This window comes from Carcharhinus amblyrhynchos, chromosome 29 (assembly GCF_965287045.1).
Source record: "Carcharhinus amblyrhynchos chromosome 29, sCarAmb.v2.hapA, whole genome shotgun sequence".
In the NCBI taxonomy this organism is placed as follows: domain Eukaryota; kingdom Metazoa; phylum Chordata; class Chondrichthyes; order Carcharhiniformes; family Carcharhinidae; genus Carcharhinus; species Carcharhinus amblyrhynchos.
The window spans coordinates 11,181,822-11,206,778 of record NC_137352.1 but is presented as its reverse complement, the minus strand read 5'-3'; the positions used below and the strand labels follow the sequence as shown (position 1 = coordinate 11,206,778).

Below are 24,957 nucleotides of genomic sequence, written 5' to 3'. Positions count from 1 at the left end.
CAACTGAGCTAAACCAACACTGTTTAGAAATAGGGGCCGACGGGAAGGTTATTTGGAATTCAGATGCAGGAGGCGGTGACTGTACACCATGGAGTTCTGATCACTGCACTATGGGAAGTTTGTGACTATGGTACAGAGGGGATTTACGAGGATGTTGCCTGTACTTGAGAATTTGAGATATGAGGCAAAATTTAAATGGTTGGGGTTGTTTTCTTTGGAACACAGGAGGCTGAGGGGTGACCTAATAACCAGTTTACAGGCTGCTAGCTGGACTCTGTGCCTCAGGCTGCTCAGTGGTATCTGCCCCCTGCTTCTACAAAAAGGTAGCCAGTTATATTATTGTTTCCTTTTTGAAGTTTCTCTCTCTGTATATTTGACTATCTGCACCCTCAGCTTCTGTTAGTTCTAAAAGATTAACACGTTTTAAGCCTTTCCTTTTAACAGGATAATGTATTTCTTCTGGGCTGTCTACAACTGCGAGTCTAGTTTATTGGGATTCACATCCTGGGAAAATACCTTTTTGAAATGCTGGTGGTTTTGAACCTAGTGACACATCAATGACATTAGTGATGAGCTGTCAGTGTACGTGTGGAGCCTTGCATGTTTCCAGTTGGTGTGGTGGTGAAGCAGCATGTAGATGAGAAGTAGGAGGGGTGGGGTGGGGGTGTGGAGGGCAAGAATGATACTGGTTTGGAAGGAGTGGTTCTAGAATTAATAGTGCAGGAATGGGAAGAAAAGCCATTGCAGGTGATTTTTCTTGTCAAAACTTTTTTATAGAATCCCCACTGTGCGGAAGGAGGCCATTTGGCCCATTGAGTCTGCACCAACAACAGTCCCACCCATCCCCTAAACTCATTTACTTGCCCCGCTCATCACTAAGAGTCAATTCATCATGGCCAATCAACCTAACCTTTTGGAGTGTAGGAGGAAACCAGAGCACCCGGAGGAAACCCATGTCGACACGGGGGGAACGTGCAAACTCCACGCAGACAATCACCCGAGGCCAGAATTGAGACTGGGTCCCTGGCGCTGTGAGGCAGCAGTGCTAACCACTGTGCCACTGGTAAGACCAGCGTTTGTTGCTAATCTCTAATTTCCCTTGAGAAGATGGCCTTGATGGATGGTGATAGAGATCCATGTCAGGATAGCTGAGCACGGATAGATCTGAATGTCAGCCTAGAATGTGTTCTCAAATACTTTAAATGGATCTTTAAAATCACTTCTGGCTCAGACAAGAATGACATGACTGTACTGGTGAGGCAGAGCCAAGAGACATTGGAGATGATTGGTTAATGTACCACACAATTGGAAGACATCATTACCAGCACCAATACACACTGTAGGCCTTGTGACAACAATGGTCAGTTATCTCTTACAGGACATCTTCATTCATGCTGCTGACTGTGATTTTTCTCTATTGCAGTGATCAGATCTGATGCCGAGTCTGAAGTGGAAGTTGTCACCATGGAGAGTCCTGATGGGGACCCTATTGCCAACTTGTTTGTGTGTCGTCATAGTAACCATTTGGTTACCGGTCGTTACAAGGAACGGATTTGCCAAGGCCTGGCGGGTTGGGACTCTAGCGTCGAGTCCAGAAGCTGACAATCTGGGGACGCGGGGTGGTGAAGCTGAGACGGGGAGGAAGGAGGTGTTGGACGCAGACAGGGGGACCTTAACGTGGGCCCTGCATTTGACGCTGGCAGATGGAGCGAGCGCTAGTGACTCACCGTCACTGGACCAAATTGCAGACGAGCTCGCCCAGGTCACAGGCCTCGAGAACAGGGGTCAGATTGGAGAGCTGGTTGGCCACTATCTCTTTGCTCTTCCGTCGCATAGACGGAGACATCGTGATCTGGAGGACGCAGCGGGCATTCGGGAATCCATCAATGCTGTGTTTGCCCAGCACAACAATGTCAGGTGGCATGCTGAGCAGAAACTGCTGAAACGCTCCAAACGTGGCCTTCATTTCAACGATCCAAAGTACCCTTTCCAGTGGCATCTGGTAAGTGATATTTTAACTTTTGCAATTGAGTTAGTGAATGGAACGGAGCCACATTAACTAGTGACCTCTCAGCTTTGATCTGCCTGAATCATTAAGGGTACATAAATTACATTGTTAAGGTATGAAGTAAGAACTTAAGATGTAGGAACAGGAGTCGGCCATTAGGCCCCTCAAGCCTGCTCCGCCATTCAATAATATCATGGCTGACCTTGTAGATTCAGCTCCACGTACCTGCCCGCTCACCATAACCCTTAATTCCTTTATTGTTCAAAAATTTATCTATCCTTATCTTTAAAAACATTCAATGAGGTAGCCCCAACTGCTTCACTGGGCAGTGAATTCCACAGACTCTCAACCCTTTAGCTGAAGAAGTTCCTCCTCAACTCAGTCCTAAATCTGCTCCCCCTTATTTTGAGGCCATGCTCCCTAGTTCTAGTTTCGCCCGCCAGTGGAAACAACTTCCCTTCATTATCTTATACGTTTCTATAAGATCTCCCCACATTCTTCTAGATTCTAATTAGTATAGTCCAAGTCTACTCAGTGTCTCCTCGTAAGTGAAAGGTATTGTTTAATTAAGTGCCCAGAGCATGTACAAAGAGAGACTGCCGAGACCTTGAGGTAACAGGTAGGAAACGGACATCTAATGCCGAGAAAGGTTAGAGTTCTAGTTTCACACTTCGCCACCAGCTGGTTTGTGATCTGATTATCGCTTGTTTAGTTTAATCAGTAAATAATTGTGTTCAGTGCTTCGATCTCAAACAGATTGTTACTTCTTTATTCTTTCGTGAAATGTGGCCATCACTGGCATGTCCAGCATTTGATGTACATTTTCTGAGTGGCTTAGCAGGCAGTTAAGAGTTACTCGCATTGCTGTGGCTCTGGTGTCACATGGAGGCCAGACCGGGTAAGGACGGCAGATTTCCTTCCTAAAAGGGGAACCAGATCGGTTTTCATAATCTATGATAGTTGTCATGGCCACCATTACTAAGACTGGCTTTATTTTCCACATTTAATTGAATTGAAGTTCCACCAGCTGCCACAACTTGGGGCAATAGCCTGGCTCTGATGACTTGTCCAGTGACATTATCACTATACCATCTTCCCCAGTGAGAGTCACTGGATTGAGAAAGTCAATGGAAAGTGCTTCTTTTGACGACTGCATCGGGTCTGACCACCCCATCCCCAGTCTCCCCACTCTCCCCACTACCACCCGTCAAAGGGCAGCCTGCCTGGGTCCATGCTTGGATGCGATCCTGGTGGGAAGTTGAGAATGAGCTTGGACCTTCAGAAGGGGAAGGTGGGGAAACCCGGGAAGGGATAGGCAAACTGACTGGGGGTGGGGGGTGCAATTTGCACCATCTCACCTTTTGAAAGACGGAACAGGGTGGGGTTCTTTTCTCAAAAACAGTCGAGGTGGGGGTGGGGGCGACCAACCAACTAAACAGGAAGCTACACTGGTGAGGATACTCTGCAATTCTCTGTTTTTCTGTACCTGTGAAATGACAATTAAGCCTCTCCGTTGCAGTCCAGCAATAACAGATGATGCAAGTCCAGCTTCTTCCCTTTATTCTCTTGTACAACTCTTCCTACGAACCCAGTGTTACCCACAGTGGAAATAACTTTAGACTTCCCCCTCTGAGCTAACCTGAATCGGTTGATGTTATCCATCATACTCTCCATGGTGGGAGTGCGACGGAGGCCTGGAATAATCCCTGGGATGGTGGGGTTACTTCAGGCAGAGAGATTGAGGAAACGGGGCTTATTTCACCGAATGGGGAATGATCCCATCAAAGCTTACAAAATTCCTACAGGACTCGCCAGGGTAAATTTGGATGGGGTGCTCCCCCTGTCTGTTGAGCCCACAGCCAGGGGACAGAGTCTCAGATTAAGGGATGAACCATTTGGGATTGAGGTGAGGCAAGGAGGAATCTCTTCACTTGAGGGTGGTGAATCTTTGAATCCTGATTAACATTGGAAGCTCGACCATTCAAAATAAAACTTGATAGATTTCTGGAAAATAATGACATCTAGCAATAGTGTGGGGAAAAATTGGGGATGGATTGGACGATCAGCCGCAATCTGCTTGAATGGTGGAGCAGGCCTGATGGGCTGAATGGCCTCCTGTGTTTTAGCATGGCTTTAAAATTTATCAGTGAAAATGACTGAGATTTGATTTATTATTGTCACATGTATTAGTATATAATGAAAAAGATTGTTTCTTGCGCGCTATACAGACAAAGCATACCGTTAATGGAGAAGGAAACGAAGTGCAGAATGTAATGTTACAGTCATAGCTAGGGTATAGAGAAAGATCAACTTACTGCGAGGTAGGTCCATTCAAAGTGATGGCAGCAGGGAAGAAGCTGTTCTTGAATCGGTTGGTACGTGACCTCAGACTTTTGCATTTTTTTTCCCTATGGAAGAAGGTGGAAGAGAGAATGTCCGGGGTGCATTGGGGATCCTTAGTTATGCTGGCTGCTTTGCCGAGGCAGTGGGAAGTGTAGACAGTTTCAGTGGATGGGAGGCTGGTTTGCATGATGGACTGGGCTTCGTTCACGACCCTGTGTAGTTCCTTGCGGTCTTGGACACAGCAGGAGCCCATACCAAGCTGTGATACAGCCAGAAAGAGTGCCTTCTGTAGTGCATCTGTAAAAGTTGGTGAGAGTCGTAGGTGACAGGCCAAATTTCCTTAAGTAGAGGCGTTGGTGGGCTTTCTTAACCATAGTGTCAGCGTGAAGGGACCAGGACAGATTGGACACCTAAAAACTTGAAACTCTCGACTTCTACTTTGTCCCCATTGATGCCCTCCTCTACCCTTCCTGAAGTTGATGGATATCTCCTTTGTAAATGGTGGCAGATTTGTAGATCAGTGCTTCCCTTTTTTTAAAAAAAGGAGTTTTAAATGCTTCTGGGCTTGCACAGTGCAAAATCAACAGCCTTGAACCCATCAATGTGTAAATCGCTTCCTGGAATGAGTGTGGGACTCTATGCTAAGTCACGTTGTAAAGCCCAACCTGCAGTTAGTGAGATTGGGTAATTCCTGGGTATGGATTGTATGGCAGACGTGTCTGAACATCTCAATAGGCTGCAAGTTCATCCAATTCATGTCGTCAACTTCCTGTTTGACACATGGAAGTCTATCCACCTGGATCTCCGAATCAAATTCCTGAGGAATACGCATGTTGGGTTTGTGCAAGATAGAAGTGATCTGGCCAAATCTAGGAAACTTTAGGGGGATATTTTCAAAAGCAGAACCCCGCCCTCACTCCCCCCAACCACCCCCCTCACTCCTCCACCTCCCCCACTCCCCCAACTCAAAAACTGCTTATTCACGTCCATAGAATCCCTACAGTGCAGAAGGAGGTCATTCAGCCCATCGAGTCTGCACCAACAACAATCCCACCCAGGCCCTATCCCCATAACCCCCACGTACTTGCCCTTCTAATCCCCCACCCCCACCCCTCCCAAACACTAAGGGGCAATTAAGCGCGGCCAATCAACCTAACCCGCACATCTTTTGAACTGGGAAGAAACGGGAGGAAACCCACGAGCGCCCAGGGAGAACGTGCAAACTCCGCACAGACAGTCACCCAAGGCCGGAATTGAACCTGCGTCCCTGGTGCTGTGAGATAGCGGTGCCTGCCACTGCGCTGGAATTTAACTGGTTAAAATGCATGCAGATTGGCAGCACAGAGCATTACTTGTCTAATTCCGCCCATCCCAGATCCCAAGCCCCGTTAAGGCCGTTTACTTGACTGGACAATCCAAATAGTCAGAAGGAACTATCATAAGGCCCTAATCGTAAATCTGAATCACTAGCTCCTATTACTGAGCCAGTCAGCCCGCAGAAGGGTAGTGAGGACCACCTGGCTCAGGTAAGCTACCAGGTCCACTACAGAGAATGGACTTGGTTCCAATTTACTGTCAGCAAACTAACCACTTTGATGCCAACACTCATTGCAAAAATCTCCCATCTATGTTAATGCATTAAACCAAACTGTGACATTGGTGGTAATATTGCAGAATGGTCTTTGAAGGAAAGTGCACTTAAAATAAAATTGACAGCTTGTCTCACAAGCTACATTTCCTTATTTGTCTGGAATGTGGACATTTGTGTCCACCCCCACACACAACATTTTCTTGCCCATTCCTAATCACCCTTGAACTGAGAATCTTGCATTTAAGGGTTAACCACATTGGAGTCACATGTGGGCCAGACTGGGTAAGGATGGCAGGTTTCCTTCCCTAAAGAACATCATAACCCCATGCATCTATCCTAACCAGAACCCCTGATACTAAGGAGCAATCTGGCATGGCCAATCCACCTAACCTGCACATCTTTAGACTGTGGGAGGAAACGGGAGCACCATGCAGACGCTGGGGGAATATGCAAACTCCACGCAGGTAGTCACCCCAGGCTGGAATTGAACCCCCACCCCTGATGCTGTGAGGCAGAAGTGCCAACCACTGTGCCCACATGCTGCCCTCCATGCAGCCCAGAAACGCTAAGGTGTTTAACAAAACTCAGCCTAGACCATAAACTTTGTATTCTGAACATAGCACGGGGTGAACATAAGATATTTCACTCTGGGTAATGATTCAAGTGATCACCAGGAAGCTTTTAGCGAGCAAAGTTTATTTAAGGACACAGTTAACATATAATAAGAAAATTAGCATAACCTATTACCAATTACAATAAAAGAGCAACATTGATATTGTATAAACCTTAACAGCTAAGTGTACTGTTCCAAATCAAACAACATAACAACAAATACAAACATAAGCATGGCACAGAAAGCAATTATACTCACGTGATGCTGGAGTTTGCAGCTTTGCAACACCTGCTGCGAATTTCTTATTTGAAATGTTAGATCACAACTGAGACCACCCAGCCCTGGAACTTCCAGTACACCTAGAGAGACCCAGAGATACTGCCTGCCTCTAGCTCCTACCAATCCCTCTCACGCAGCAGAATTTCCATTCCAGAGAGAGACAGAGTACATTTTGGCAGAAGCTGTGCAGATGGAAAGTCAAATCTTTGGATGTGTGTGTGTGTGTGTGTGTGTGTGTGTGTGTGTGTGTGTGTGTGTGTGTGTGTGTGTGTGTGTGTGTGTGTGTGGGGGGGGGGGGGGGATAAAAACTGTCCCAAGGTCCCAGCTGACCTGTCAATCAGACTCCACCCAACAATTCCAAAAGGGTCATAAAATTCCAGGACACTGCATTAACCTAGATTAAAAATAAACAAGATGCCCATGATATTGCTTCAACAACAACTCGAGGGCACCGGTGAAGGGAGCCGGAATACAAAAAGGCCAGGCCTGCAGAGAAACATGAATAAAATGCACCTCTTAAAGGCACAACATCATCAGACTGGGCCTGTGGATTATGAGGTCCAGTGACGTTACTGCTGACTGTGTTTCTGGTGCACTCGGTGCCGCTGCAGCCCCCTGGGATCTTACCCCAAGTCTCTTCCTTCACAAAGTTAGTTTCACTGGTGTGCCCGACTCTCGATTATTGCTCCCAAACCCAAATCAGTCCGTCTCCCGGCAAGGTTAATATATGTGGCAATCGGAGAAATACTGGCTGGTTTCTGGCTTCTCCTCATTACCCTCAACACGAATCTGGGATCTCTTCAACGCCCGCCCCCTCCCCCCCCCAACTCCCCCCCACTCCCCCATTAGCCACCGCTCAATTCTGACCCCGACTGCTATCTCCGGTGAGATGAACATCCTCAGTTTAAAAAAAAGAAAACTTTGCATTTCTGTAGCACCTATCACCGCCCCAGGTTGGCCACAAAGCACTTTACAGCTGCTTTTTGAAGTGCAGTCGCTGTTGTAGTGTAGGAAAGAGGCCAGCTGATTTGTGCACAGCAAGATCCCACAGGCAGCAATGTTATAATGCCATTATCTGCTTTAGTGTTGATGGTTGAGGGATGAACTTTGACCGGGGATGGGAAGGCTGGGGAGCTTCCTCTCTCACTCTCTCACTTTCTCTCTCTCTCACACTCAAATCACAGCATGGTATGTTTTTGCAGGGGAAGGCATCCTTCAACCTGATATCACATCCAAAAGAGACCCCCTCAGTGCTGCACTGGAGTGCCAGGCTCGACTTTGTGTCCACTCCCAGGACCATAGTTTCCCTACAGAAAGAGGCCATTTAGCCCATTGGGTCTAGGCCTACTCTTACCCAGGCCCACCTAGATCAGCATCTTATCCCCCATCCCCTTCCCGGAACCCCATTGATTTACCATAACTAATCCACCCAACCTACACATCTCTGGAGTGTGGGAGGAAACTGGAGCGCTCGGAGGAAACCCATGCAGACATGGGGAAAAAATGTAAACTCCACACAGACAGTCATTCATTGCCAGAATCGAACCCTGCTAACCACTGTATCACTGTGGGACTTGAACCCACAATCTACTGGATCAGAGGCAAGTGTTGGGGTGACACAATGGCACAGTGGTTAGCACTGTAGTCTCACAGCGCCAGGGATCCGTGTTCAATTCCAGCCTCGGGTCACTGTCTGTACGGAGTTTGCACATTCTCCCTGTCTCTGCGTGGGTTTCCTCTTACAGTCCAAAGATGTGCAGGTTGGGTGGATTGGCCGTGCTAAGTTGCCCCTTAGTGTCCCAAGATGTGTGGGTTTGATGGATTAGCCGTGGGAAATGCTTTGGGGTTATGGGGAAAGGGCCTGGCTAAGATACTCCGTCCAAGAGTTGGTCTAGACATGATGGGCTAAACAGTCTCCTCCTGCATTAAATAGTCTCACAACCCCAGGTTAAAGTCCAACAAGTTTATTTAGTAGCACGAGCTTTCGGAGCACTGCTCCTTCGTCAGGTAACCACCCTCTGGATGAGTTTGCTGGCTTTGGGCTGGATTTTGAGGTGCGCTCTCTGTGACGTCACCCTTTTACTTTTTAATATTTTTTACGAGTGGAGTTTGTTTTTTTTTCCTGTGTTCCGGTTGACGTGGATAACGGGAACGTTTCCGTCCCGATCTATTTCCGTCCGGCAGCTTTTACCGTGTTAACGATGCTGTCCATTCCTTTGCAGCATAACCGGAGAAAGCGTGGGATGGACATCAACGTGACAGGAGTGTGGGAGCGCAACGTGACGGGGGAAGGAGTGACGGTGGTGGTGGTCGATGATGGTGTTGAGTACACCGTGCAGGACATACAGGCAAACTACGTGAGTCGTTGTAGCAGAGACAGATCTGTATACAGAGGGGAGAGGGACGTCAGGCTTTAAGTTGTGAAACTCAGTGTGGGGGACAAGGCCCACGGTGCAGACAACAGTCTGGAGAGAAGGCCGGCTCTCATTCCAGAGGTGAGATCCGGCCCAAATCCGAGCTTTAATCAGCGGAATATTTCGGCAGGAAGAATTGCTGAGGGAGTATCAATGTTTGAAAAGGCGTGTATCATCAAACAGCATAAAACTAACCCCTGTGCTGGTTAACAGAGGCCTAGCCTGGGGGAAACCGTGCTTTTTCTTCCCCCCAATATTTAAAATTTCAACACTGTCATTTCCGATGTGCTGGTGGTGAGCTTATCCTGGTTATGTTATGTTATGGATGCACAGTGGTTAGCACTGTTGCCTCACAGCGCCAGGAACCCAGGTTCGATTCCAGCCTCGGGTCACTCTCTGTGTGGAGTTTGCACATTCTCCCCGTGTCTGCATGGGTTTCCTCAGGGCACCCCGGCTTCCTCTCACTGTCTGAAAGACACGCGGGTTAGGTGGATTGGACGTGCTGAATTGCCTCCCGAGTGTCAGGGGAATTAGGAGGGTAAATGTATGGGGTTATGGGAATAGGGCTTGGATGGGAGTGTGGTCGGTGCAGTCTCGAAGGGCCGAATGGCCTCTTTCTGCAGTGTAGGGATTCTGTGATTCTACGTGGGCAAGGCGCCCTTTTCTTCCCAACTATTCTCAGGCTTTCAGCGTACCAACCCTTCCTCACCCGTCCAGTGTACCTGTCTCCATTTTAGCTGGTCCATTTTGATTACCTGTAGCTCAGCCGGTTACACACTCACTCTAAACCCAAAGGTTGTGAGTTCGAGTCCCTCTCTAGAGACTGGTGCACAATGTCAAGGCTGGCCCTCCATTGCAGTGTTGAAGGAGTGCTGCACTGTCAACGGTGCCAAATGAAAAGATAAACAAGAAATCCCAGTCTGCCCTAGAATGGACATGTAAGATATAAAAGGGCTGTTAAAAGAAGAATGAAGTGAGTGGGAGGGGTCCCCTGATATTCTATCTCAGCCAATATCACTCAAACAGATGATCTGATCATCACATTGCCGTTTGTGGGATCTTGCTGTGTGCCGCTTGGCTATTGCAGTTCTGTTACGACCGTGACCTTTCTCCCAGAATACTTCATGGGTTGGGAAGCACTTTGGAATGTGCTGCGGTCACTCTAGGTGCTAGATGAATGTAGAATCTTTCTGTCTGTGGAATGTACTCAGTCCAGTAATTGATTCTAGATTTTTTTCCTTTAACCGCCCGTTGCCAGTCTCCTGAAGGGAGTTATGATCTGAACTCCAATGACCCGGATCCCATGCCACATCCCGATGAACACAGCGACAATCACCACGGCACACGGTGTGCCGGAGAAATTGCAGCAGCTCCCAACAATTTCTGCGCGGTTGGCGTCGCCTTTGGATGTCGAATAGCAGGTGATTTGGTTTGATTTTGTTAAAGAGAGAATCTGTTAGTGCTGCCATCTCCGGCCAATGAACCCCCTTCTCTTTTCGAACCTTCCCCGTTTTTTTCTTTTTCTCCCTCCTCCCCCCTTTCCCTCTCACACTCACTACAGCGGGATAGCTGACCTTTGACCTCCTGTGATTCTGGTTGGAATGAACCACGTTCCTGGTCACAGTAAGCATCGAGGGAATGAGCGCCGGAAGGTTTTTTGCTGGTCTCCACTTGAGCCTTCCCCACATCAACCCGACTGAGATGGGGAACTGAGTGGGGATGGAAGGTTAATAGCAGCTGTAGCAGTGTTCTGATTCCTTGTACATTCAGCTGGCTAGCTGGAAGCAGGTCTCCTCATCTTCCTGGAGTGAAAATTCTACTGTTAAGGGTTTTGCTAGCTAATACCTGCTCCCGCTCTCACTCCCGCTCTATTTTGAGAAGCTGTTCTGACTTCAAGCTTGTGGTGTCTGCATCAAGAGAACGCCAGCATCCAACCGAAGGACTAAGTTCCAGTATCATGTGAGCATTGGTATTTTCTGTGCTAAACCTGTGGTAAGGGTTTTGTTAATGGGATTTGTTTGGTTGGAGCGGTGCTTAACTATTAAGGTTCACACAATATCATGGTTGTTTTTTTTTGTTTGTAATTGGTAAAAGTTATTGCTAATTTACCCCAGGAGCTGGTGGCAGTGCTGCCTGCACTTAACATGTGTTACAATTCAGGCCAGAAACTCCATAGTGTTTTATGAAGCTCGCCTAGATCGTAAGTTTTTTGCACTGTGAATTTGGCTAGGGTGAGCAAGAGATATTTCACTTCAGGTATGATTCAACTGACCCACTGGGGAGCTTTTATCAAACAAAGTTTATTTAAGAATATAGTTAACATCTATAGAAAGAAAATTAGCAATAACTTTGACTAATTACAAACAAGAAAAGAAACAACTGTGATATTATATAAATCTTAATAGCTAAAGACCACTCCAACCAAATAACCCTCCTTAAACAAAACCCTTGCCGCAGGTTTAGCACAGAAAATACCAATGCTCACGTGATACTGGAACTTAGTCCTTTGGTTTGATGCTGGAGTTCTCTTGATGCATATGCAGAAAGCTTGGAGTCAGAACAGCTTCTCAAAACACCAGACAGCGAGAGAGAGAGAGACCCTGGGTATTAGCTAGCAAAAACACCAACAACAGAGTTTTCATTCCAGGAAGGCGAGGGGACCTGCCTCTAACTAGCCAGCAGAATGTACAAGACTGGGGAGAGGGAGGGAGAGAAAACCTGCCTGCCTCTTCACAACCAGGACCTGACGAAGGGGCTAACCCGAAAGCTTGTGAGTATATTATCAAATAAATAGGTTGGACTAAAACCTGGTGTTGTCAGACTTTTTATTGTGTTCACAACCAGGACAGTTTTTGACTCTCAAACCAAAAACTGAACATGAATCCTTGCATTCTTCTGAGGAGGAATCACCTGTTTTTGACTTGTCAATCAATCTTTGCCCCCAAAAAAGGTCATAAATCCCAGAAGGTATCTGAGACCCAGTGTAAAAATAAATGAAACCCCATTGAAGGAGCAATAGAAGGGCTTCTAGCAGACAGCCCGACAACAATGAAACCAATAGGCCTGCCTACAAGTGCAGAGAACATGATTTAAAAAAAACATTTATTAAAGCTATACTAACGTCACTCGCAGGTGATGGTGTTTGAGGTGAGGAGTTGTTTCCCTTCCACAAGTATTGTTCACAATCAGTCACCCTCTCTCGTTCCTTCTGCAGCAACTTCCAAACGCGGAAAGGACAAGGGCAGCAAATACACCACCACCTGCAAGGTCCCCTCCAAGTCACTCACTCCATCCTGACTGGGAAATATATTGGCCATTTCCTTCACTGTTGCTGGGTCAAAATCCAGGAGCTCCCTCCCTGACAGCACCATGGGTGTATCTACACCTCAGGGACTGCAGTGATTCAAGAAGGCAGCTCACAGTCACCTTCTTGAGGGGAAATTAGGGAAGGGCAATAGATACTGCCCTAACCAGGGAAGCCCATGTCCCATAAATGAATAATGCCGCGTCCTCCAACTGTGTACAATCAATTAGTTTCCTATCTGAATTTTCTAAGATATCTTCCAGCATGACAAAGTTATTTGTCACTTGGAAAAGTATAGATCAACAAATACCAGCCCGCAACAATTGATTAAAAATAAAATCCTATTGGGTTTTTTTTTTGTTATTTTAATGTAAATGTGCTTAAACCCCTCACGAAATTTCTTGTGAAAATGACAACATATAGTTTCTTTTATAGCTCTTTTTACTTTATCAAGTAAATACATTTTAAATTAAAAAAAGTAATACTCAGGGTGTTGGGGGAAGTCTTGTTGGAAATTGGAATGTTTTGCCTCGGAGTGATTGAGTCAGAAAGCCATTTTGAGAGAGCAGTGGGTTAGAATTTGAAACTCAGGCACACACACAGGAAGGAATCTCTCTCCGGCTGGCATTAGTTGTGTTTGTGTTTAGCAACTGGAAGATGTGCGGATTAGGTGCACTGGCCATGCTAAATTGCCCCTTAGTGCCCTGGGATGGGGCAGCGCAGTGGTTAGCATTGCTGCCTTGCAGCGCCAAGGACCCGGGTTCGATTCCCGGCTTGGGTGACTGTATGTGTGGAGTTTGCACATTCTCCCAGTGCCTGCATGGGTTTCCTCTGGGTGCTCTGGTTTCCTCCCACAGTCTGGAAAACATGCTGGTTAGATATATTGGCGATGCTAAGTTCTCCCTTATTGTACCCAAACAGGTGCCAGAGTGTGGCAACTAGGGGATTTTTCACAATTTCATTGCAGTGTTAAAGTGAGGCTACTTGTGACAAATAAATAAACTTTAAAACTTCACTTTGGTGCATGCTAGTAGTTTAGAAGGAATAGCAGCGTAAATATTTGGAGTTATGGGGATAGGGCCTGGGTGGAATTGATGCTGGTATGGATTTGATGGGTCGAATGGCCTCCTTCTACACTGTAGGGATTCTACGAACTCTGCAATAACACATTTATGGTGACAATTTCTCAATGACAATGTATCCATTAACCAGCAGGTGGTGCTATTTACTGCAAAACCTGCAGAGGGCAGCAAACTGACTTGGCTGCTGTTGGTCACACTTTCCCATGGCTTTAGGTTTGATTATTCAGCCCCCTCCTCACTGTCAGAGAGAGCGCTGATGCGGGCGGAAAATCCGGAGAGAATCGGGAAGAGTGACTCTCTCCGGAAAAACCGCGTTTCCTGATCTCCAAAGCCCCGCGCCGGTGAAGTCACGAGGTCAATGTCCACAAAGGGGAGAGAACCTCATTTCATTGGATTGGGTAACTTTTAAATATCATTACGCAGCTCTCCCCACTCCCCCACCTGGCCAAATGATTCCCCCCCCACCCCCCCCCACCGCCAAATCGATATTTATACCTCACCAGCGTGAGGTCACATCAGCGAGATTTACGATGTGAAATTAGTCGAGGGAATTATTTGTAACCATCTCTCTGCCTTAAATCATCGGTTCTCAGGTCACCCCTTCACTTGTTATACAACCTTTTGCACGTACTGATTATACTTAACTGCATGCATTTGTCTATTAGCGCTCGTGATTACTGTAAGGACTTGTTATGCAGTCGGCCCATACTGCACAACACTGTCTGTGCTTATCCTTTGACCCTCTTGGTTATCTCTTAGTATCGAGCTGTCGCCACTCAGCCCCTACATTCTGTGCCTGCGTGCCTCTCTCTGCCTCACCTGATGATGGAGCGGCGCTCAGAAAGCTTGTGATTTCAAATAAACTTGTTGGACTTTAACTTGGTGTCGTGTGACCTCTCGTCTTGGGCACTGGTTGGCGCTGCACCCACCTGGCTCCCAGGAACTCATGATGTGGAGATGCCGGCGTTGGACTGGGGTAAACACAGCAAGAAGTCTGACAATCCAAGGTTAAAGTCCAACAGGTCTATTTGGTAGCAAAAGCCACCAGCTTTCAGAGCGCTGCCCCTTCATCAGGTGAGTGGGAGTTCTATTCACAAACAGGGCATATAAAGACACAAACTCAATTTACAAAATAATGGTTGGAATGCGAGTCTTTACAGGTAATCAAGTCTTAAAGGTACAGACAACGTGAGTGGAGAGAGGGTTAAGCGCAGGTTAAAGAGATGTGTGTTGTCTCCAGACAGGACGGTTAGTGAGATTTTGCAAGTCTAGGCAAGTTGTGGGGGTTACAGACAGTGTAACCCAGGGACAGTAACCCCCAGGAACTCACTCAGAGCAAGGGAGCCAGCCTAGGACTAGCGGAAGGTTGATAGGAGAATGCAGGATGATGTTTCACTTCAGCGGAAAAAGGTTTGAATTTCTCTTTGTTTTCTGACCACCTGCCGCTGCCTGGGTCTTACCCTCCACCCCACGGCACTGACCGTATCCCCTCTCTCCCGCCCTGAGCAGGTATCCGAGTGCTGGACGGGCCCCTGACTGACAGCATGGAGGCGATTGCTTTCAACAAGCATTTCCAAATCAACGACATTTACAGCTGCAGGTGAGGCTCCCACAGCAGGTAAATACCCGGGGAGGGGGGGGGAGGGTACTATAATACACCTGGGCCCGAGGGGGGGAGGGTACTGTAATACACCTGGGCCCAGGGTGGGGGGGGGGGTGCGGCGGTGAGCTGTAATTCACCTGGGCCCAGGGGGGTCTGTAATACACCTGGGCCCAGGGTGGGGGGGGGGGGCGGTGAGCTGTAATACACCTGGGCCCGGGGGGGGGGGGTCTGTAATACACCTGGGCCATCGAGTCTGCTCTGCGATTCCATCATGGCTGATAAGTTTCTCAACCCCAGTTTCTTGCCTTTTCCCTGTAACCTTTGATCCCCATACCCATTAAGAACCTACCTATCTCTGTCTTAAAGTCCCTCAATGACCTGCCCTCCACAGCTCTCTGTGTAGTGAGTTCCACAGACTCACCACCCCCTGGCTGAAGAAATTCCCCCTCATCTCTGTTCTAAAGGGTCTTTAACCTGAGGCAGTGCTCTCGGATCCTAGTCTCTCCCACTGACGGAAACATCTTCCCCATGTCCGGTCTATCCAGGCCTTACAGTATTCTGTAAGTTTCAATGAGATTTCCCCCCCCCCAATCCTTCTAAACTCCATCGAGTATGTCATTCAGCATGACCTCCCTTTCTCCTATTGGATGCCTATTGTCCAATCACGCAAACTGTGTCTGCAGTGGCCAATTGCAGTCCTATCAATAGTTGGAAGGGAGGTCAAGGGCATTGGACCCCATTCCACTCCCACCCACCACTGGAATTGTCACGGGCGGGACAGGACTGTGTAAAGGCCCTCTGACCTGGGGGCGGGATTTTCCAATCTTGGAGCGAGTGTGGCCGGAAGATTCTGCCCCTCGTCTCTGAGGCACGTAACAGCCCCTGGAAATTGAGGTTTCACTCATCCCTCGCACCTTTCAACAGTCCCTAAATTTCCCCTGAATCTGACCAAATATTTTGGGGAGGGCGGTAGAAAATCTCACGTTTGAACGTTGGTTGGTCTGATTGCAAGTGTCTACACGGCATCCTGTGGCCTACTTGGTGCCAACAGGGTCCCGTCAGACAAATTTTCTATTTGCTTGTCCACCCTGGCTGAATTTTTGTGGAGTTGGAGGTTTAAACGTCCCTAGCATTGTTGCCTCACTTGTAGACCGGCCCTAAAGCCCGATGCCAAGATCCATTTGCATTTGCACCTCCTGAGATGTAAGCAAAGTTTGCGTGTTTAACATATGTGAGGTCTTCTGGCGACCAGTAAAGCTTGGCAGCTGCACCAGATGATGCAAAATCTCCTTTTGTATTCCGTGCAAAACAACATTTTTGAACAAAGCCTCTCAGTCTTGAGGTCCTCCGTAGTAGACGTCAGTCATGCCAACATTGCGACATTTGCAATCTGCGTGGACGTTCCATGTTGAAGCATTTCACTGGAGCTTGTCGCCAACACATGTTCGATCTGGAGAAGGGCCAGTTCCTTCCTTGTAATTAATCTCTCGAAAACTTGTTCTGACAATCTTCTTGGACTCGAACCAAATGGCCGCCAGTCCAAAGGAGACCTGCCTGGGGGGAATGTTAACAGACTGTTCCCGATGGCAGGGGAGGAGGGGGGAGTCCGGATCTAGGGTTCATAGCTTGAGGATAAGGGGTAAACCTTCTCAGGACTGAGGTTGGGAGAAATTTCTTCACCCAGAGAGTGGTGAATCTGTGGAATTCACTACCAGAGAAAGTAACTGAGGCCAAGACTGTGTGATTTCAAGAAGGAATTAGATATTGGGGCTAAATGGATCAAGGGACATGGGGCAAAGGTGGGATCAGGATATTGAATTTGATGATCCGCCATGACCATAATGAATGGTGCAGCAGACTCAAAGGGCTGAATGGCCACCTCCTTCTTCTGGCTTCTATGATTCTTTGTCGTTCTGCACTGATGCTTGTTGGATTCTTCACTCAGTGGACACGGGTCAATTTAAATTAGTTCATTCCCAGGCAAGACTGGGTTTTATTACCAATCCCTAACAGCCCAATTGGGAGGTGGCAGTGAGCTGCCGACTGAGTGACTTGCTAGCGTTGGCCCATTTCAGTGTCTGCTACGTTGCCGTGAGTCTGGATCTCATGTAGGCCAGACTGGGTAAGGACGGCAGATTTCATAGAATCCCTACAGCGCAGAGAGGCCATTTGGCCCATCGAGCCTGCACCAAGTACAATTCCACCTAGGCCCTATCCTCATAACTCCATGTATTTATCCTTGTTAAACACACACACACTATTGTTAATTTAACATGGCCAATCCACCCAACTACCATTTTTGGACTGTGGGAGAAAACTGGAGCACCCGGAGGAAACCCACGCACGGACACAAGGAGAATGTGTGCAGACTGCGCAGTGACCCAAGCCGGGAATCGAACCCAGGTCCTTGGCGCTGTGAGACAGCGGTGCTAACCACTGTGCCACCATCTCGACATTGGTTAACCAGATTGGGTTTTTATGACAATCCCATAATTTTACGATCATTACTGATTCTAATTCCAAATTTTATCTAAATTTAAATGCCCCAGCTGCCATGTTGGGTTTTGAACACCTCCAGATATCAATCCTAAGTGGTCAGTCTTTGTGTTTTGAGTGTAGACAGGGTGTTTAGTGTTCGAGGAGGGAACAAGTGCCTTCTAACCAGCCCCAATTCTGTTTTTAACCCGATGTCCGCCTAAACACACACCTGGCACAGATACAGGAGAACTATTGGGAGCTTTTGTTTACACATAAATCTTACAGCTCAGCTGGAAGCTGCTCCAAACATCTCTCCAAGTAAGAGTCTGAATAAATTGCAGTTAAATCCGATTTTCAACAACTTCCACTTTGAGTAAGAGAGTTCTGCTCAAGCATTGGACAGAGAATAAAGCCTCCTCTCCACCCTTGACTCCATTTGAGTTGGATTCTAGCTTCTGCTGTTTATTTTGAAAGAAACTTTCTATAAATTTGCCCAGTTCCTCCTCCCAGAAAATCCGTTTCCTCACACGTACCAAAGTTAAAGTTTGGAGAGAGTGCGGAGGAGATTTACCAGGATGCTGCCTGGTTTGGAGGGTAGGTCTTACGAGGAAAGGTTGAGGGAGCTGGGGCTTTTCTCTCTAGAGCGGAGGAGGATGAGAGGTGACTTAATAGAGGTTTATAAGATGATGAGGGGGATAGATAGAGTGGATGTGCAGAAACTATTTCCTCGGGTGGATGTAGCTGTTACTAGGGGGCATAACTACAAGGTTCATGGTGGGAGATATAGGAGGGATGTCCGAGGTAGATTCCTTACTCAGAGAGTGGTTGGGGTGTGGAATGCACTGCCTGCTGTGATAGTGGAGTCGGACACTTTAGGAACTTTTATTGGATAGGCACATGGAGCACACCAGAATGATAGGGAGTGGGATAGTTTGATCTTGGGATTGGACATAGCTCGGCACGGCATTGAGGGCCGAAGGGCCTGTACTGTGCTGTACTGTTCTATGTTTCTATGTTCTTTATTTATCAGTGTCACAAGTAGACTGACATTAACACTGCAATGAAGTTACTGTGAAAATCCCCTAGTCGCCACACTCCGACGCCTGTTTGGGTAGAATGAGGGAGAATTTAGCACAGTTGATACACCTAACCAGCACGTCTTTCGGACTGTGGGAGGAAACTCTCTCAGACACGGGGAGAACACGCAGACAGTGACCCAAGCCGGGAATTGAACCTGGGTCCCTGGTGCAGTGAGGCAGCGGTGCTAACCACTGTGCCAGTTGGAACATGAGGGAAATTTCCATCTCCACCGCTTCCAGTTGACGGGGAGGTTGCGAAGGGTCAGATTTCTTGGCAAGTTCATTTGGTTTTAGTCCATTCCTGTCCACCTGCTGCCTCCTGTCCTTGCCTGTGGTGGTTCCTATCAGAATGTGGGGGCCATCTATCCAAAGGCCCCTCTGCTCTTTGGTCAGCCTGTCATGTATCTCCTGTCTCTTCTCTCCTGCAGCTGGGGACCTGACGATGATGGGAAGACCGTGGATGGCCCTCACCCACTTGGGAAGGTAAGAATTGGACGGGGGAGGGTGGCTTTTGTGTCTCAGCACCAGACAGGACCTGGCAAATCTAGATTGTATTGATTTGACAAAAATGGAGAATCGCTTTCCTCCTGTTTACCAGCTCTGCCTCAACAGAACCCTGGAGGTTTTATTGCACAGTGCCGAGCTTCCAGCTGCCAAAGCAAATATCTCCACATCTTATTAATTTATAGCCAGTAAAAGTGTTTAAAAAATGTGGAGCAAAACATTTTTTGTAATGTCCCTGATTTTTCTTCTGGTTTCACTCACACCAGACTCTTGGAGATTAACCTTTTTACATTCTGCAGACTCCAGGCCAATCCTGGGGGGTTTATAGAATGATCTTAGAATCCGTACGGTGCCGAAGGAGGCCAGTCTGCCCATCGAGCCTGCACCAACCACAATCCTACCCAGGCCCTGTCCCCATAACCTCGTGCATTTACCCTAGCTCATCCCCCTGACGCTAATGGCCAACCTAGCATGGTCAATCCATTTAACCCACACATCTTGTGGTTGTGGGAGGAAACCCATGCAGACATGGGGAGAATGTGCAAACTCCACACAGATAGTGATCCAGACCTGGAATTGAACCCGGGTCCCTGGTGCTGTGAGGCAGCAGTGCTAACCCACTGTGCCACCGTGCCGGGTTGGTAGCCCTTCTTGAGAAAAACAGCCCTACTAATTGCAGTATGGGTCTCTGACTGGAGCCTGTGGTGTCTGTGGACAGATGTGACTGTGATATTCTGGGGTTCTGAGTGATCTTTGACATTGACGACCTTTGGACAATTGGGACATTATTGGCCACATCTTCAGGTACTATGTACGGACTCTGGAGGCGCTTTTATTCAACAAGAGTTGATTTTTTTTTTCTTTGTCCGTGTGGGCACAATGAGAAAAGATCTTTGACTCAATCTCGCTGAGCCCATTGCTCGAGTCCGGTGATGACCGATCTTCCCCCTGCGATGCCAGGGACCATCCGGCCTGGCGCATTATGAAATTGCGGAGTGGGTGATACAAACCCTGGGTTTTAAAAGCCCAGGTATTCAAGTGAATGGGGATATTGAGCTAGAGATTTGGGGAAGGAGCGGGAATTATGTGTGGGATTTAATTTGATAATACAACTGTAAAATCTCCGTGGAAGACGTGTTAAAGGCGCTATATAAATGCACGCAGTTGTTGTTGTTGTTGTTGTTGTTGAGATGGTGATTTTGAGTCTTGACGGTGCAAGCCTTCAGGCCGGAATTCTCCGACCTCACCCGCGGCTGGGATTCCCCAGTCCCGCTGCTGCGAACGGAGTGCCGAGTTCTCCATTCTCGCTGACAGCAGCAGTGGGCGCAGAGAGTCCGGAGAATTCAAGCCCAGATCCCTGTTCTCGGTAAGTTGCTAAATTCCACATGAAAGGGTTAATAATCACACAAGCTACAAGCTTTAACTACAACAAGAAAAATATCAGTGGCAGCCCCCTAACAACACCATATAAATTTACAGAGCCAGCCTTTGGGTGTGGGCTGCGAGGAGGAAGGATAAAACAGACAGTGAACAGAGCCGGGAACTGAACCCAGTCTGAATTCCTTTTGTATAAAAGCAGTGGTGTTGGTATTTGTGTTACTGCACCACAAGCTTCGCTGGACTTTGTTGATCACATCCACGCCGTTAGCAATCTCTTGCTGCCAAACGGAAATATAGTAAATGATTACCAAAAAAAAAACTCTACAAAGTGAAATAGATTTTGGAATTTAAAGGGATATCACCTGGTTTGGTTTCACTAACCAGAATATGATTGTGGTGATAAGTTGTGTGACAGTTTGGGCGGCACAGTGCTCAGCGCTGCTGCCTCTCAGTGCCAGGGACCTGGGCTCAATTCCCGGCTCCGTTCACTGTACAGAGTCTGCACGTTCTCCGTGTCTGCGTGGGTTTCCTCCGGGTGCTCCGGTTTCTTCCCACAGTCTGAAAGACGTGCTGGTTGGGGTGCATTGACCGTGCTAAATTCTCCCTCCGTGTACCCGAACAGGCGCTGGAGTGTGGTGACATTCAGAAACTTAATTGCATTGTCAATGTGAGCCTACTTGTGACTAATAAATAAACTTTACTCTTTTTAAAAAAAACTTTAAGCAAGTAAGAAACAGCCATCTATTGCGATGAGAATGCAGGGAGGAGGGAGGCAGTGCTGCGTCTGATAAACAGACAGAGTTCCCCTCAAACAATTTAAATTTATGCAACACCTATTTATTATATTTAAAACATTCCAAGGTGCGTCACGGGAGTGTTCCACAATAATATAATGTAAGGGCCCAGACCACAAACTCCCAAGGTGTTTTTGTGAAGCCTTTTAAAAATTTATTAGTGCCACAAGTAGGCTTACATTAACACTGCAATGAAGTTACTGTGAAAATCCCCCAGTTGCCACACTCTGGTGCCTGTGCAGGTACAATGGGGGAGAGTTTAGCATGGACAATGCACCTGACCAGCACGTCTTTCAGACTATGGGAGGAAGCTGGAGGAAACCCATGCAGACACCGGGAGAATGCACACATTTATCAGGGTTAAACTCCACCTGCCACTTTTCGGCCCAGCTCTGCATCCTATCAATGTCTCTTTGCAGCCGGCAAGAGCCCTCCACCTCATCCACTACTCCACCAATCTTGGTGTCATCAGCAAATTTACTAACCCACCCTCCAGCCCCCTCTCCCAAGCCATTGATAAAAATCACAAATGGCAGAGGTCCCAGCACTGACCCCTGTGGTACACTGCTGGTAACTAGCCTCCAAAAGGATGAAAAACAGTGTGCGTGTGAAGATGCACTAAAAAAACAAACATTGGATGATGGAGCGGGCTGAAGGGCCTACTTCTGCTCCAAGAATCATAGAATCCTACAGTGCAGGAGAGGCCATTCAGCCCATCGCGTCTTCACTGACCACAATCCCACCCAAGCCCTATCCCCATAACCCCATGTATTTACCCTGCAAATCCCCCTCGCACACTAAGGGGACAATTTTAGCATGGCCAATCAGCCTAACCCGCACATTTCTGTACTGTGGGAGGAAACCAGAGCACCCGGAGGAAACCCATGCAGACATGGGGAGAATGTGCAAATTCCCCGCAGACATTGACCCAAGCTGGGAATCGAACTCAGGCCCCTGGCGCTGTGCTGACCCCTGTGCCGCCTCTATTTTATATGAACGGAGCTTGTTGTGGGTTCGGACACGAGCAGCACTTTTGGATGATACCAAGTTTGTGGGGAGTAGAAGTTGGGAGAACGGCCAGGGGAATTTTGGGTAAACCTGCCTGAGTGAGAGGCACAATGGCTTCTTTTAGTTCAATTGAGACGCTGTAACAATGTCGTCACATTCCTCTGTTATCGAACGATCCAGAGTGACGTGCCCCATGCAGGAAGCTCGAAGTTCTGCGGTTAGGTGTGAGGTATTTAAATCTGGATCCTAATCTAAGTTGGGCTGAAATAGGGCTGGGGAGGTAAATCTGATGTAAATCCATTCACTCAAACAGCGATGGATCAGCTGGCCGAGGTGATATCCTTTTCCCTCCATTGGAAATTGGCAAACAGGCATGGAGGTGCCTGCATAGATCTTATCCTACCTTTATTCACCCCTAATGCCCCTCACACACCAGGATGCGTTAAATACGCCTTTAGACCTCGTGCAGTTGACAGAAGATTATAATCACACCCTAGTGTGAACAGATCCCAGGGAGATCCACATGAAATGGCTCCACAAGGGTTTATAAGCAGGAACTTTGAACATTTATTTTTTTTTTGTGGTGTCACGTAGCCCTGCATTAACACTGCAGTGAAGTTACTGTGAAAATCCCCTAGTTGCCACATTCCAGCCCCTGTTCGGGTACACTGAGGGAGAATTTAGCATAACCAGCACATCTTTTGGACTGTGGGAGAAAACTGGAGGAAACCCACGCAGACACGGGGAGAATGTGCAAAATCCACACGGACAGTGACGGGGTCCCTAATGCTATGAGGCAGTAGTGCTGTCGTCTGTGCCACCACGCTGCTGTATAAAGTACGTAATAGTTCACCGCGCTGCGAGGATTTGAACTCATGTATTCACATCAGTAAATCCAGGCATCTGGATTACCTGTCCGATAGTTTAACAAGTGAGGAGGTGATCGAGAAAGACCAATCGGAATACTTTCTTCGTGGGAGTTGTGGGATTTGAATATCAAATGATTAAAGCAGGCTTTGAATGGGTTACTGGAATGCCACTGCGCGTGCTGGTACGGTTGGGGGTGGGGGAGATCTTGTGGCACAGTGGGGAGTATCTCTGTCTGTGAGCTCTGGGTTCAGGTCCCACTCTAGGATTTGAGGAAGGTGTGCCTACAACGCAACCAAACAGATTAAGTGTCAACCTGCAAATCCTGTCAACACGCCCCAGCGATGGGCAGTAAGAGATTCCTGGACAGCAATGTGATGGGAAGAAAATGAGACTGTATCCAGAACTCCAGACTCCAACATGCATGTAAAAAGCACATGTTACCACAGCAACACTAGACTTCCTGAGTGAGGTGTAACACACGCACAATTAAAACCTTTGAGACAGGATTGAGAGATTTCTCTTGACAGACCGGCCATGGTTGAATAGGATGGAGGAATGTGCTTGAGGGGCTGAATGGCAGTTTCCACTAGAATGACTGTGCTAAATACATGGTGATCAATGATGCTGCCACGCAATGGGATGGGGATGGGGAAGATTGCTGCCATGGATTAGGAGCAACAGTATCGACCAACTGGCTCCATACACCTTCTCTGTCATTTAATAAAATTGTGGCAGATCAGTTGGTGGCCAAGAACCACTGTGCCTCTGTGGAGTGATGCATTTATATCATTTCTGAAACGCAGAGTCCAAAATTGTACACACCCACTTCCTCACATTATACAGCATCTGCCAAAATTTCACCCAATCACTTAACCTACCCAGATCCCTTTGCGGACTCTTCCCATTTCTCTTTATGTCATCAGCAACTTAGCGATCATACCTTTGATCCCTTCACCCAAGTCATTGACATAAATTGTAACCACTCGAGGCTAAGGCGCTGATACGGGTGACATTCCACTCGTCACATCTTGCCAACCTGACAAACACTCATTTGTCCCCCCCGGCTGCATCCTGGGACATGGGCATCGCTGGCTGGCTAGCACTTATTGCCCCAGGCCAGATGAGAGCCAACCACATTGTTGTAGCTCCGGAGTCACATGTAGGCCAGACCAGGTAAGGACGACAGATTTCCTGCCTTAAGGGGACATTAGTGAAACAGATGGGTTTTTCTGACAATCGACAATGGTTTCATGGTCATCAGTAGATTCTTAATTCCAGATTTTTTTTATTGAATTCAAATTTCATCATCTGCCGTGACAGGACTCGGACCTGAGTCTTCCAGAACATTTAGCTGAGTTTTTTGGATCAATAGTTTAGTGATAATACCACTAGGCCATCACCTTTCCTTGCCTTCTGGAAATCCAAGTGCGCCACATCCACAGGTTCCCCTCAACTTTCTTACTTCCTCAAAGAAGTCCGATAAATTAGTCAAACATGGTTTTTTTTCTCGGAGTTCAAATATTGATCGCTGGCCAGTGATCCTCTACCTCTTCTGTCTACACGCTCCCCTTCCCCCCCACTTTCCCCTACCACGCTTACCCTTCCCC

The 24,957-nt window shown here is 47.6% G+C and overlaps 1 protein-coding gene across 2 annotated transcripts in view; it reads left to right on the top strand.

Annotated features, from left to right (window-relative positions):
- Nucleotides 1-24,957, top strand: part of pcsk7 (proprotein convertase subtilisin/kexin type 7) — a 234,248-nt gene that overhangs the window by 31,296 nt on the left and 177,995 nt on the right. For both annotated transcript variants that reach the window (XM_080214647.1, XM_080214648.1), the window contains exons 2-6: nt 1,424-2,002; nt 9,057-9,191; nt 10,507-10,669; nt 15,144-15,234; nt 19,223-19,277. In XM_080214647.1, the coding sequence (XP_080070773.1) occupies nt 1,436-2,002; nt 9,057-9,191; nt 10,507-10,669; nt 15,144-15,234; nt 19,223-19,277 (1,011 nt within the window). In that variant the 5' untranslated portion in view covers nt 1,424-1,435. The remainder of the gene's footprint in view (nt 1-1,423; nt 2,003-9,056; nt 9,192-10,506; nt 10,670-15,143; nt 15,235-19,222; nt 19,278-24,957) is intronic.